Genomic DNA, 13461 nt, shown 5'->3' with positions numbered 1-13461 from the left:
ATTTCAGCGAGACTCCCCAAAACAGAATGCTCAAGGCCAAAAGTGAGTTTAATGCCATTACTCTCGTCCAATCTCAAATCATAGAGACACAAGGCACAGAAACAGACCCTTCGGTCCATGCCAACCAGACATCCTAAATTAATCTAGTCCCATTTGCCACCATTTGGCGCATATCTCTCTAAACCCTTCCTATTCATATACCCATCCAGATGCCTCTTAAAATGTTGCAACTGTACCAGCCTCTACCACTTCCTTCGCCACCCACCACCCTCTGAAGTTGCTCCTCATGTCCCTTTTATATCTTACCCCTCTCACCTTAAACCTATGCCTTCTAGTTTTGGACTCGCCTCAGCCTGAGGAAAAGACTATTCACCCTATCCATGCCCCTCATGATTTTATAAAGCCCTATCAGGTCACCCCTCATCCTCCGACGCTCCAGGGAAAATAACCCCAGCCTATTCAGCCTCTCCCTGTAGCTCAAACCCTCCAACCCTGATAACATCCTCGTCAACCTTTTCCTGAACCATGTCAAGTTTCACATCATCTTTCCAGTGAAGAAAGGATCCACAAACAATGACTCTGTTCCAACACATGGGTCAAATGTATTACTCTTAATGATTTGCTTTCTCTTTCTCTCTTTGAAGTCAGTTACAATTTGGAGGGCAACAGCAGAAGATAAAAGGCACACTTTGTCCAAAAGTGGATCTTCAGACAAAGAGAACCATATAAAGCTGGGGCTCACGGTCAGAATTAACTCTTATTGCAGCGAAGTTCTTTCCGCTGAAGAACACACACACACAAAAAAAAAGGCAGCACTGGGGACTTGCTGTTGATCAAGATTATTCTTCAAGCAGACTCTAAACACTCTGGAACATCGACAGTGCTGGCATACACAAAGGAAGGGGAATGAGCCAACCCACATGGCTTTACTGGTGAGTCAGCAAGTTCAAATCCCACTCCAGGACCAGTCTAGAACACAAAAAAAAACAGACCCCCCCCCACCCTCAAGCAGGGTGGTGCATTGTCTAGAGATGCTGGCTTTCAGAGACGTACACCAGAGCTGGTTCGATTTCTCAGCGCGAACACGGTGACCCCGTTTTGGGTGATTAAACGTTGCTGCCAGCCCTCAGTGGGAGCAGGGTGGGAATGGAAAGGGATGTTGGCTTGTAGGAAGCACAACCGCAAGGTGCCCGACCACCGCCCCCCCCATTCAGGAAACCCCAACGTCAAACAGAGACATTGTCAGACTGCATGGGTAAGTGTGAATCCGCTGAATACATCCTGATGCCATCGCTAATCCCCTACAAAATCAACAAATTGCAGACCACCTGGATCACCATCGCATTGTGGGAGCTTGCTGCGCACTAAAAGGGTTGCTACATTTCCTGCAAACAAACACTCCATTGGCCGCAAAGGAGTGACGGCCAGTGGGCGTACAAGGCTCCACACAAATGCAAGGATTTCTTGGCCCACAAGCACTGAGAGTACAGTCAGGGAGGTTCTCCATTTAAGCTCCCCCCAACCCCAACCAATCCCCAAAGAGCACAAGCTTGGTCAATCATCACAGACAGATGACACACATACTCTAACGGAAGCCAGCAAAGGACAACAAATTGGAGGTCAAAAACATACAGGTCGCCCAATAACTAACTCTCTCGTTTCTGGAAAGAGCACAGAAACAATCAACTATTGCTTCCCACGCCCCACTCCACCCCAAAAACAGAGGCGTTCATTGATTCTATCGCTCCTTCGGGAGACTGCTATGTGTGAATGACTGCTGTGCTGGAAGATTTGGACAAGTTTAAATCGGCGGTCATGGTGTAGAGACCATTAAAACACCGTGTCAAGCTACGTAGTTTGGCCAAGTTTGGTCTCAAGTGGCTGGATGGACTGAACTTCCTGCTGAGTTGAACTAAGACCTGCTTTGGTCTCACTTAATGCAGGAAGAGCCCCAAGGGGATAGCAGTGTCTCAGGGGCGGGTGCCCAGAATGGCCTCCGCTTCTTGACAAGCAGTGCCCAGCTTGAAACAGAAGATAAATTACAACCGAGCCCTTCAAACACTGGGATTAGACAATGGTGGGAATAAAAGCAAATAGGTGAACTTGAATGACTCATAATTGGTAACTTTCAACATTTTGTCAGCCTTTCTTGCAATGCAGGAATATGATCGGGGAGGTCAAATTGATAAAGTCAAAAATAGTTATACAACACATTTTGACAATAGCAAAGCTTGCTGGGGAAATCGTGATCAAAAGCAATGAAATTTTTCTGCCGGTTCAGTTTATTTACAGATGATATTGGTACGTGAGAAACTGCCAAGGAAAAATGCAGACGGCCTCCACGCAACAGTGCGAGGGAGCCTGGGAGTGCAGAATTCTCAGCCAAAACGTTTACGCAGAAGACAGCTGCCCTCCTCCCCCTCGTTGTCTCAAACTCTTTGAAGACCAGTCAAAACTGTCGCACGCATCGCAAGGTGGCATCGCAAATGCTGCTCTTTCAAATTTGGAATGCCGAGAAAGCAAACGTCAGTAAGAGATCAATGACCCCGGTGCTGTTTGTGGGATCCTGCTGTGCACAATTTGATTGTCACGTTTCGCCCGCGTCACAACAGTACCCATAACTCAACAACAAAAAGGACCTGCGAGGCCATGAAGAAGGAAGTTACGTAAAACGCGTGCCTCTTTTTCTTTAGAGAAACCGGTGGCTCGTAGACATTTGGAATGCTTGCCAAGACCACCAGGACAGAGATGACGGACAAGTTGGGGGTGGGGGTCGGTGCAGGAGGTAGAAGCAAGTTATCCCATTATGTTTCTCACTGTGCCTCCGGGATCAATTTTCTCACACGCGCACAGACACAGAGAAATCTACATTATTCCACTGCACTCCTCCACCTGCTGCATGCACTCTTTACGGTGTGAAAAATAAGCCTGCTACTGTCAGGAGACATTGCAATCACGAGGCTAGTTCACCCCAGGCTCTCAAAAGGAGATTGCTGTTTGCTGACGGGGACCCAGCCTTGCTCACTGTTGGTTGAAACGTCCCCTCAAAAATAGATTCAGATGAAGGCAGCATTTTGGCTCGTTGTCTCAAACTCCTGCCCCTCGGAGTGCCCTGCCATCCAGGAGATGGAGGGGCAAGGGCACCATGTCATCCCCACTCCCTGGTCAAGTAGGTGAGGAACTTACTGACTTCAGTTCACAACCTGCTCCTCTCTCCCCAAGTCTGAGCTTAACAGGGCACCAGCTGGGATCCTGCCAGAGGGCTAGGTCCAAACTTGGAAACTATGCACTTAAAACAAAATGCCAAGCCTTTGGAAGTGGGTCAGAATAGATGGTACTTGGATGAGGGAGTTCAGTACACATGGATTGCTCTCCTTGGAACAGAGTCATACAGCATGGAAACAGGCACTTCAGTCCAGCTCATCCAAGCCGACAATATTCCCAAACCAAACTAGTCCCACCTGCCTAGGCTTGGCCCACATTCCTCCAAACCATTCCTATTCACATACTCACCCAAAATGTCTTTTAAACACTGTAGCTGTACCTGTATCCACCACTTCCTCTGGCAGTTCATTCCACCCGCCAACCATTGTGTGTGTGAAAACGTTGCCCCTCAGCTCCCTTTTAAATCTTTCTGCTCACAGCTTAAAAAATACGTCCTCTAGTTTTGGACCTCCCCAACCCTAGGAAAAAGGCCCTTGTCATTCACCTCATCTATGTCGCTCATGATTTTATAAACCTCTAAAGGTCACCCCTCAACCTTGGACGCTCCAGTGAGAAAAGTCCCAACCTATCCAATCTATTTTTGTATCTCAAACCCCCGCAATCTGGGCAACATCCTGGTTCAGAAAGGATCACCATTTCCAGCCTAATAATATCTTCCCTATGACTGGATGACCAGAACTGCACACAGTACTCCAGAAGAGGCCTCATCAACATCCTGCACAACGTCAATATGATGTGCCAGCTCCTATACTAAAAAGGTCTGAGTAATGAAGGCAAGTGTGCTAAATGCCTTCTTAACCACCCTGTCCACATGTGATAGAAATCTCTAAGAATTACATCCTTGATCCCTTTGGTCAGGGTTATAGATGAGATTCGACACAGGCTATCAAAATCTTGACGGGTTTTGACAGGTTAAACACATGGAGAAAAAGAACTGTTGGCTAAAGGGTGACGCAGACTTAAAAGATAAAATGGGCAGAACCAGAGAAGGGAAGCAAGCAGAGTTAACCACACTGTGGTATGGAACACGATCAAATAATAAAAAAAGAGACCAAGTTGTCAGAGCTAATCAGGACAAACACATGAATACCAAAATTTCACAGGGAATAGTTTATACCACACGAGAGAGAAAAAGAAAGTCAATTGGTTAAAAGGTGTTGCCATGGAGAATACACCAGGAAATGACTGCGGCCCAGACTGTTGTCCAATTCAAAATAAAAAAGTACAAAATGCCTGGATGTCTACGTTTTGGCTGCAGGACACAGATAATTGTATGGGAAACAGGTGATAGGCACCCTCTGTGCATCAAAAGGTTCCATGGCGAACTGTACGCAACATACACACACATGCAGGACAAGATACGGCAGCAATTTCAAAGTACAGGAAATGTTCGTACGTCAGATATTTAAGTTATGGCCTGGCATGGGATTTTGTTTGTAAGAATGAACGTCCAAGAGGTCAGGGAACCCCCCTGCCTGTACATTGTAGTTTATTGGGAAACATTATGAACCTGCTGACAAATCACACTTTGGTTGGAAGTGTAATTTAGTGTTATTGTTCAGCACATGCCAAATTGTGCTATCAGCTGATGGAAGCAGTTTCTGACTATTTTGTCTCAAACCTGTCATCATCCTGTACGGCTACATCTAATCTCCCCTTTGTGCCAACAACCTCCACTTCTCCAACCTAGTTTTCTTTTATAAATTAAAAAATCGGCCATTCTTGTATATCTCACTCGCACCTTCGTAACATTCTTAAAAGTGGACACGGTACTCTAGTTGTGGCCTAACCAGAGTTTTTGTAGCAAAACGTTTATAAATCAATGCCTTGAATGCTGTTCGTCTTTCCAACCACTTCCTTAAACATACCGTTATGTTTGATAATCTTAGCGTCCAAAATGCCCCTCCATCTTTGGGACAGTGCCACATAAGCAGCCAAATATTTAATACTCAAAGCAACAAAACAAACAGTCAAGTGGAAGTGGAGTCATAACTACATCGACGTTCTCATTCAAGCTTTGCTCGGGGTTAATGCTAAGCAAAGTAAGGTCTTTCCATTATTTGCAAAAATTATACAGCCTACAAATAAACAGGGTTTAGAAAAAGAAGCATTTTTGGTATCGCCATTCCTATTCAGGAACAATGGGGAGCTTCCCTTTGACCAAATTCCTTAGAAACTAGGTCAATCAGGCTCGGGAAAACTAACCGGGCTCCCCTGCCCCCTCTCTCACCAACTTCCCAAATAACCTCATTGTTTCCTGGGATGAGCGCGCAATCTCGGGTCAGATCTCAGACTGGAGGAACAGGACTCACCACGGACTACAATGTCCATCTTCGCACGGCCAGTGCCCAGGTTGTTGGTGGCTTCGCAGGTGAAAGTGCCATTGACGGAGTAATCCACGTCCTTTACGGTCAGCTGGTGCCCATCCACCTGGACGGTGGAAGGAAGGCGTTGCCCATTCCTATGGAGAGAGGCAGGTAGCACTGTCAGAAAGAGATGGGGCAAGGTAGCGTGCAGAATGACATTCTGCACAAGACTCTCACCGGGACCGGTGTTTGTACAGGAGCCTCAGAATTGGATTAATCCAAAGCCACAAGGAGATGGCATGACTTAGCGAGCAAATCTGGTCAGGGGTTAGTTTTAAGCAAAGCTTAAAACAGAAGGAAAAACAAAAAAAAAAAAAAGAGGGTGTGCAAACAAGACTAAGGAGGACACTCGAGCTGCTGGTTGAACACTTGGTCACATTTCAGAAGGTCTTACAGCTCAGAAATGGCCCTGCAACCCATCAGGTCTGCATTAATCCCATTTATCAGTACTTGACCCATAGCCTTGAATGGTACGACATTCCAAGTGCTCATCCAAGTACTTTTTAAAAGGTTGTGAGGTTTCCTGCCTCAACTACCCTCCCAAGCAGTGCATTCCAGACACCCCCCACCCCCACCATCCTCTGGGTGAAAACCTTCCTTCCTTCAAATCCCCTCTAAACCTCCTGCTCTTCACCTTAAATGATGTCTCCTCATGACAGGCTGCTGTTCACCCTTTACTGAAGGATCACTCTGTCTGTGCCCCTCAGTCAGGTCATGGTTAGTTTAGACCAGGGCTCCGATCAGTAAGCGGCATCGGGGGAAAAGTGCGCAAGCGGTAAAACTGTTGGAATCGGGAGCTCAATGTGAGGAAGGGACAGGTCATCTAGACTGGGCCCAATGCAGAGCAAAACCTAACTGGAGGGAACTGGAGAAGCCAAAACAAAAGGAAAAGAGACGAGTGTTATCTGCGTACAGAAAAATCAATAAAGGCAAACAGATATTGGGCCCACTCTGGAGAAATTTGGGAGATGATACCCACAGACAACAAAAGTGGTGCATACAGGAACCAGCAGAGGACTGTTTACAAGAGAAAGTCAGAAAGCCGAGTTAGATTTTCTGTTGGGTTAAGGGGACCCCTCGATTTAACTCATTATGCTCCATACTTCAGTTGAACCACCCTCATTAACCAGCTGTGCTAGACCATTTACTAGTCTGCACAGAAACACCAGTGCCGCTCTGTCGGATCCTGCATTCTGGATATTCACACGTTTTCCTCTCAAAGCATCCTCAGCAAGATCAAAATAAAGTTAACTCACTTCAGGAATTTAACACTCACATTAACCATTTGTAATTTGAAGCTTGAGGGTTGGCTTTGGCGGTACAAGTCAACGAAGCATGCTCCCGGCCCTGATACCAGTTTTCATCGTATCCCTCAATGATCACAATAGGCGCATCTAGAAATTCAGAGATACAGATTTACAGAAACGTTTTGCACCATGCCCCAAACAGATCCAGGAGCAAAAATACTCATCCCTGCTTTGAGCTCTATCCCTGTCACCACTTCCAGCCCACTCCCTATCTCTGTCACCACCTCCAGCCCCATACTGTGATTCCCATCACTCCTCCATTGGGGGCCATGCCTTCAGCTTCCAGGCCCTGAGCTCTGGAATCCCCTCCCTCGCAAGGCTGTTTGTTGAATGCTCTCTGTCTGACCAAGCTTTAGGTCACCTCCCCCTGATCCCTCAGAGTCTCGGTTACATTGAAACATTCATGTGGAAAAAAAAAATCATTGAATTCCAATCATGCAGAAAGACGGCCACTTGGCCCATCTAGTCTCCACTCTCCCCAAGGGTCAAGGATCCCACCACAATCCTGCATTGCCAGTGGCCAATCCACTGAACCTGGACTGTGGGAGGAAACCAGAGCACCCGGAGGAAACTTTACGCAGACACGAGGGGAGAACGTGCAAACTTCACACAGACAGTTGCCCGAGGGTGGAACGGAGACCAGATCCCTGGTGCTGAGACAGAGAGAGAGAGAGAGTGCGAGCAGTGCTAACCACTGTTAAGCCTGTGCACACATTAGTAATTAACACGGTCAGAGACACAGGGAGACACAGAATTCCAAGTGCATCAATAGCTTTGTTCACCAAAAAAACCCTGAGGACGACAGGTTTGGGTGCAGGGAGTCTAGATGCACAATAAACCTGTTGGAATTGTATGACTCTCAAGGGCATATCAAAAACAGATGTCCAAGAGTGACACATTGAAATGGTTAGAGAAAGTTCGATTTCGGCAGCTAAGGGATGGGGCAGATAGCTGGGCCCAACCATGAGTACTTACACTGCACAGAGAGTATGATGGGAATGGTCTGAGGCTGTTCTAGAGCCTTTTGCCTTATGACACAGGTCAGCTGCTCTCCGTTGTTCTCGCCGCTGGGAATCAGCATGTATTCACTCTTCACCGTGAAGGTGCCGTTGCCGTGTGCGATGACAGTTTCGGAGATGTTGCCGGAGCCCTCGGACCAGGTAATGGAGGCTGGCGGTTTTCCAGCCAGTGAGACACACATGGCCACAGGGACCTCAGTGTGTCCAGCTTTGGCTGGGATCGCTTTGCCAATGTTCACAGGTTTGGCTGCGAGGGGGAGAAATAAACAATGAGCAAAAGGTACTTGGGGGGTTCAAAACGCCAAGGCCCGCCCCGTGAACCCACCGTGAGGATCGAGTGGGCTTCCCCAGGAGGGTCAAACCCCACCCCTCCCAGAACTTCACTTGCTCTCCAGAACGTGAGGTTATCATTGGTTAGAGTGACTCAGGCCTGGAATTAATAATCGGGAATTTATTCAAATTCAAATCCCACCCCCACTTTGGAGAAAGTGACTCCGCATTTTTTTTTTTTTTTTTTAAACACCCCCTCAAAACAAGACGACAAAGCAAGCCTGGAAAAAGGTGACGGCAAGGATTTAGGATTGCAGTTAGAAGCCTCGCTTGCGTCCCATTTAGAAGGGACGGTGATCTGCCCTCTCTCCGACCTCTGTAGGTGACTCCTGCCCCCCAGCCCCACACACCAATAGGGCTGACTGGCAGAGCGCCCCGTTCAGAGTCACAATGCTTCGTGAGGCAACTTTCCCCGGGGAACTAGGAGGTACAGCACTTCACAAATCCATGGCCTCCACCACAAAATGGGGAAAAAAACGGCAAGGGCATAAGTGAAACAGAATGGATAGGGTTCTTGCAAACAAGAGCCAGTACGAGCCCAGTCAGCCGAATGGCCACTTATAGTTGTTTCACAGGACGTGGGCATCACTGACTGAGCCATCCTTGAGAAGGTGGGGGGCGAGCTGCCTTCTTGAACCGCTGCAGTCCACGTGCTGTGGGTTGACCCAGAATCCCCCCCTTACGGAGGGAATTCCAGGATTTTGATCCAGCGACACTGAAGGAACGGCGATATATTTCCAAGTCAGGATGGTGAGTGGCTCGGAGGGGAACTTGCCAGGGGTGGTGTTCCCATGTTTCTGCTGCCCCTTGTCCTTCTAGATGGTAAAATGTGGCAGGTTTGGAAGGTGCTGTTTAATCTTTGGTGAGTTTCTGCAGAGCATCTTGTAGATGGTACACACTGCTGCGACTGAGCGTCGGTGGTGGAGGGAGTCGGATGTTTGTGGATGTGGTGCCAATCAAGCGGGGGCTGCTTTGTCCTGGATGGTGTCGAGCTTTGAGTGTTGTTGGAGCTGCCCCCATCCAGGGCAAGTGGGGAGTATTACCATCCCACTCCTGATTTGTGCCTTGTCGATGGTGAGACAGGCTTTGGGGAGTCAGGAGGGGAGTTACTCACACCACAGCAATCCTCGGCTCTGACCAGCTTTTGTAGTCAGTATGTTTATGTGTTAAGGCCAGTTCAGTTTCTGGTCAATGGTAATCCCCAGGTTGTTGGTAGTGGGGGATTCAGTGATGGGAGATATCCTGGGAGGCCCAGATTTGGAGAGAAGCAGGCAAGACAGAGATGGCGCTCAGCTCCAGCTCAAAGCCACCACACGTATATGTGGAAAAAAAGTGGAGAGTCCAGGGAAGGCTTTGGCTTTTTCCCCTACCTAGGATGGTCAGGTTGGTGGTAGCATCTTGGTTGCCATCAGGGTAGGTGGCAAACTCGCAGCTGTAAATCCCATCATCCGCCATCTCCAGGCGATCGATGATCAGCGTGGCGTCTCTGTTGTTGACCTGGCGGAAGCGGATGCGGCCACCAGTATCGGTGGGGTAGTTGATGCCATAGTCAGGGTTGTACACGGCCAGGTTGATCTTACTGGTGGTGGGGTCCTTCATCCAGGTAACCTGTGTGATCTGGAGCGTGCTGTCGGGGTCAACGATCTGGCACCGTAGGGTCGCCTGTTGCCCCACAAACCCATAAACGAAGGGTTCCACTTTCACGTTCTGAGCGTCACAAACTGTAGGGTGTAACGGGGCAGAGGGGAAAGAGACAAAACAGGCATCAGCGTAAAGCATCGAAAACCCAAGGCATCATTATCCACAATTCGGGAATTGGAGGAGAACCTACCCTTCAACCCTCGGGCCTGTTCCACCATTGGCCAAAACCACCCCCCCAGCCACTTCGCACCAACCCCTCCCATCCAATTTCCCAATCACTCCGTTGCATTTTTTTTTCCCCACGAAGACTGGGTTTCGTATTTCCATCACCTGCTTTGGATCAGGAAGTGTTCGCAAGTATTACCCCTTGGCTCAGGTCTCAGACCTTTACTTACATCCCCCACACCCCCAACCTCCTAAACCAAGCAACACGCCACCCACTATGGGCCAAATGAGACTAGATTAAATTCTGAATGTCTGGTCAGCACGGACAAGTTGGACCGAAGGGTCTGTTCCTGCGCTGTACATCTCTAACCACATGCTGGAGACTGGACAGCGTCAGAATTAGAAGGTACGGCGTCTTTGCATGGGCAAGAAGTATTTAAAAGAGTTCAAAACCTTGCCTCAGAGCACAGTTAGCTAGCTCAGGGAAGTTGTTAGGGGGGGCGTCACCTGATCAACATCTGTCCTGCTCTGGTGTTCAGTCAAGACCACAAAAACTGGTTCACCTACGAGAGTAAGCATTGGGCGGGTTAAGATTTTTTGCAGTGTATTATGCTTTAGCAAAAGAAAATTGGTTATATCCCATTAGAACTGCCCTTGGTTATTAATAACCAGAGCAAACCTGATCAAACCAGGGAAAGTGGGAATAAGAGCCAGCGAAACAACCTTTGAATATTTTATATTAGAGGGAGTAAAAGAACTTCAAATCAGAAGAATGGGCACTGGCTCTACATTGGAAATCAGACAGAGAATCCCTACCGGCCCACCATGTCCTCACCGACTCAGCAGACCCCATACCTCATCCCCGTAATCCTATATTTCCCCTTGGCTAATCCACCCTTGTCAGGACTATTTGTGAATGGAACAGGGTGACACCACTAGGATTTTTGGAGGGCTATGGGAGGTGTGCGTGGAGGAGCTCCTTTGGTTATATTTAAGCTCTCTTGCCCTGTTGGAATGTTTTCTCAATCTTACACATAAGCATAAAATTTGTCAGTGCAGCACAAGGATGAATAGTTCAGTAAATAATTCAGTTGTTATTTTCCCTGGAGCGTCAGAGGCTGAGGGGTGACCTTATAGAGAGGTTTATAGAATCATGAACTGCATGGATAGAGTGAATAGTTTAAGGTTTTATCCCCAGGATAGGTGAGCCCAAAACTAGAGGGCACAGGTTTAAGATGAGATGGGAAAGATTCAGAAGGGACCCAAGGGGCAACTTTTTCACAGAAAGAGTGGTGCGCGTATGGAACAAGCTGCCAGAGGAAGAGGAGGAGTCTGGTACAATTACAACATTCAAAAGGCATCTGGATGGGTACATGAACAGGAAGGGTTTAAGAGGGATATGTGCCAAATTCTCGTAAACGGGACTGGATTAATTTAGGATATCTGGTTGACATGGACAAGTTGGACCAAAGGATCTGTTTCCTTGCTCTACATCTCCTACGATCTAACCTGCACACCGACACTATGGGCAATTTAGCACGGCCAATCCACCCAAACCTGCACATCTTTGGACTGTGGGAGGAAACCGGAGCACCTGGAGGAAACGCGCAGAGACACGGGGATAATAAACTCCACACAGACAGACGGTTGCCGGGGGGTAGAATTGAACCCGGGTTCCTGGTGCTGTGAGGCAACGGTTGCTAACCACTGAGCCACCAGGCCGCCATGTTGGGCGCAGCAGAATCCCACAAACAGGGAGGTGGCAGTAACCCGTTTCGGTGATGGCGGTGGTGAGGACTTCACTTAACTATCTTGGTTGCAGGACACCAGGGAAATGGCGCTTATCTTTATTTCTCAAAACAAAAAGGCAGCCACAGGGATAGTTTTCAAACCACCACTGGGGGCCTCAATCTTGGGTCCCATCTGAAAGATGGCCGCTCCCTCAGTAGGGACCCTCCAATACTGTGGCTGGGGGGTGATGAGGGAATGGAGCTCAGCGAGGCAATGGGAGGGAACGTGAAGGAGACAGACTACAGCAAAAGGTGACAGGAAGTTGTCTAAATTGGGCTGCGCCCCTTAGCTCTCTCTCTCTCTCTCTCGAGTGTTCCTGCGGATCGTCTCAGAATAAAAAGCTGTTTGGAGCATGGCCATGAAAGCTTCATCTCAAAACGCTGTAGTTCACTGCCGGGTTCCCAGGGCAACAGGAGATGCCGCGCAAAAAAAAAGGCAGCTCTCACTGAGAAAGCCAGCCAATTAAAGACTCCCAGTTCACCCAGAAACTGGGTAACACGGTTAGCCTTCACCAGGAAGGTGTCAAGATTGGTCAGGGCTGGGCAGGGGAGAAAATAAATAAAAGAGAGGAAGGAGGGGAAAGACAGGAAGGAGGAGGGGGGGGAAAAAGAGAAGAAGAGAGAGAAAAAGAGAGGAAGGAGAGATAAAAGGATATATGGACATGGTGGATTGGTCATAGAACAGAGAACAGAGAACAGATTGGAACATAGAACAAGTACCGGCTGTGAAAGGGAAGCAATACTGAACCAGTTGAAAGAGGCAAAACCCAGAGGGGGCACTTCTGTGGGTCCCAGTGTTTTTAAATTCCCGAATCTGTTTGCGAGTCAAGTACACCTTCACATGGGGGAGTTCAAAACTGAGTCCCTCCCACCATGGGGAGGTCTGGCGCTGATCCTGTAGGGTTGTAAGCACTTCAACTGCCATAGCCCAAAATAACACAGATCTACAAACAAACACAGGAGGAGAGCGGGGAGTGTCTAGCCCAGCACTTCCACACTAGGCCTCACACTGCAAGTTATCCCTTTTAGTCTGACTACACAGCGACTGGTGGGATTTCAATCTAATTAAATATAACCGTGAATAGCTGCGAGACCCCTTTAAAAAGGGGGGTGGAATCTGCCATCCTCACTCGGGCTAGCCTACACATGACTCCATTCCTGCAGAGGTGTGCTTCACTCTCAACTGCCCTTTGAATGGTCTGACGCATCTAACTCATTTTGAGGGCAATTAACGAAACAATAAATAAATAAACAAACAGACTGGGGGTGGAGGGAGGAGAAACTGATCCCTGTCCTGAACTTTTGGCATTTGCAGGCCAATCGAACTGGATCGAAGTTGCTGGGACTGTCGTTGATCTGGTGAGGAGCCTCAGACTGGCTGCTATTTCCACAGTAGGGTCGGTCAGGATCAGGGCGCTGGCCCATGCTCACACAGAATCAGAGCTGGTAAAGCGATAGGTGTCGCGGCTGCTGACCTCTGACCCACTCGTGTCAGTCATCAGTTAAAAGTTGTCCAAAAAAAAAAAAGCCCTTTATACCATGGTACGTGTTGGTGATGGGCGTGGGGGGAGCGGACACACGGACACACGGACACACGGACACACGGACACACGGACAC

The 13461-nt window shown here is 48.3% G+C and overlaps 1 protein-coding gene across 2 annotated transcripts in view; it reads right to left on the bottom strand.

The window, feature by feature from the left end:
- LOC109923671 (nectin-2-like) overlaps positions 1-13461 on the bottom strand; it is a 56271-nt gene that overhangs the window by 28219 nt on the left and 14591 nt on the right. For both annotated transcript variants that reach the window (XM_048620535.1, XM_048620534.1), the window contains exons 2-5: positions 9618-9968; positions 7874-8164; positions 6868-6985; positions 5538-5686 (exon numbers count right to left, since the gene is read on the bottom strand). In XM_048620535.1, coding sequence (XP_048476492.1) covers positions 5538-5686; positions 6868-6985; positions 7874-8164; positions 9618-9968 — 909 coding nt within the window. The remainder of the gene's footprint in view (positions 1-5537; positions 5687-6867; positions 6986-7873; positions 8165-9617; positions 9969-13461) is intronic.

Source organism: Rhincodon typus, chromosome 47 (genome assembly GCF_021869965.1).
Source record: "Rhincodon typus isolate 14 chromosome 47, sRhiTyp1.1, whole genome shotgun sequence".
NCBI lineage: Eukaryota > Metazoa > Chordata > Chondrichthyes > Orectolobiformes > Rhincodontidae > Rhincodon > Rhincodon typus.
Note: the sequence above shows the minus strand (reverse complement) of the source record. Positions and strands in the feature narration are given on the sequence as shown.